The following is a 1,787-nucleotide window of genomic DNA, read 5'->3' as shown; positions in this document are numbered from 1 at the left end:
ACTGTTACATGCTACAACCTGGAGAACCTGGAAAACACACTAAGTGGAAGAAGATAGTCGCAAAGGACCACATATTATATGATTCCGTTATTCGAAATATTCAGAATAAGCAAAGCCAGAGACATAACGTGGATTACCTACTGTTAGGAGCTAGTGGAAGGGTAAAATGAAGAGTGACTGCTAATGGGGATGGGGTAATCTTAACCCCATAAATACACTAAAAATCAATGAAAACTACTAAAAGAGTAGTGGGCTGGGGCACAGTGGTCAATGCCTGTAATCCTATCACTCTGGGAGTCTGAGGTGGGAGGACCTCTTCAGCTCAGATGTTCAAGAGCAGCCTGAGCAAGAATGAGACCCCTACTAAAAGACTCTACTAAAACCAGAAAAAAATTAACTGGGCATTGTGCCAGGCACCTGTAGTCTCAGCTATTTGGGAGGCTGAAGCAGGAGGATGCCCTTAAGCTCCAGAGTTTGAGCAAGGCTGAGGCCCTGGCACTCTAGGCCCATGTGACAGACTCGTAAGAGTGGCCAAGAGTAAACTGGCGTGCAAATCTCAGAAAGCTGTTATATAGCTCACAGCAACCTCAAACTCTTGGCCGTAAGTGATTCTCTTGCCTCAGTCTGCCAGTAGCTGGGATTATAGGCACCCACCACAACGCCCAGCCCAGCTATATTTTTGTTGTAGTGTCATTGTTGTTTAGCAGGCCCAGGCCAGGTTTAAACCCTCTAGCCCATGTATCTGGCCAGCGCCCTACCCACTGAGCAAATGGGGCCAAGCCTGGAAGTATGACTTCTTGATAAAGCATTCAAAAATAAAAGCATTCTTCCTGGCTGCCCAGGAAGCCAGCCTGAGCAAATTGAAACCTCATCTCTACAAAACAGAAAAAACCAGGAGGTGTTGTGGCAGAAGCCTGTAGTCCCAGTTCTTGGGAGGCTGAGACAAGAGGATTGCTTTAGCCCAAGAGTTGGAGGCTGCTGTGAGCTGTGACACTACAGAACTCAACCCTAGGGTGACTAACACTATCTCAAAAAAAAAAACAGCAGCAGCCCAGGAAGAAAAACTTCCCCGTTCAGCAATAACCATCTAATTCACAGCCAATACCCTGAAAGGACAAACTTTGTATCCCACACCAATACCAAACACATCTCCCTAGAGACTTACTTTTATATGTTGCGATCTCTGGGCAGCATCCATTGGATGTAGGACCTGCAGCCCACACATATCACATGAGTCCCCGTGGAGATACACACAGTTTTCCCCATATCGGCATTCTCCCACGGCAGCATAGGGGCAAAGCTGCTTCTTCGTTTCCACGGTGTTTTGCTCTTTCTCTGATTCTTCCTTGGTTACTGAGCCCTGCAGGGGTGCTTCAGTGCAGGAAGGCGCAGCTGAAAATGTTTAAGAGGGTGATAAAGGTCCAAATAGATAAGGCAAATATAAGAACTATAAGGTAACTGAGAACCTAACAGTAAAGGGAAAAAAAATAACTTTAGTTAAATACCAGAACGGTCTATTGAACTAATTTCTTCACTCTTGTAAGAAATGGAATTTTTTCTAATACTGGTTATTTCCAAAATTAGGCTTATTTTTTTTTTAAAGGAAAAAAAAGCTTCTCCTTTATTTCTTGGGTAAATGAAATTTAACTTTTAAAAGTACTAACTGAAGAAGAGAGGTTTGAGTTCTTCAAAACATTCTGAATTCATTACTACTACCAGGATTCAAAAAGTTTCCATCTGTGTATCTTAGGTAGTCCAATTTATTTATTTATTTTATTTTTTAATTT

The 1,787-nt window shown here is 42.8% G+C and overlaps 1 protein-coding gene across 3 annotated transcripts in view; it reads right to left on the bottom strand.

Moving 5' to 3' along the window:
• The window catches only part of MKRN1 (makorin ring finger protein 1), a 39,277-nt gene that overhangs the window by 7,468 nt on the left and 30,022 nt on the right, over positions 1 to 1,787 (bottom strand). For all 3 annotated transcript variants that reach the window (XM_003791568.3, XM_023514206.1, XM_023514205.1), the window contains exon 4: positions 1,166 to 1,392. In XM_003791568.3, the coding sequence (XP_003791616.3) occupies positions 1,166 to 1,392 (227 nt within the window). The remainder of the gene's footprint in view (positions 1 to 1,165; positions 1,393 to 1,787) is intronic.

This window comes from Otolemur garnettii, unplaced genomic scaffold (assembly GCF_000181295.1).
Source record: "Otolemur garnettii isolate 467f Iridium unplaced genomic scaffold, OtoGar3 scaffold00049, whole genome shotgun sequence".
NCBI classification, from domain to species: domain Eukaryota; kingdom Metazoa; phylum Chordata; class Mammalia; order Primates; family Galagidae; genus Otolemur; species Otolemur garnettii.
This window is presented reverse-complemented; position numbering and strand designations above follow the sequence as displayed.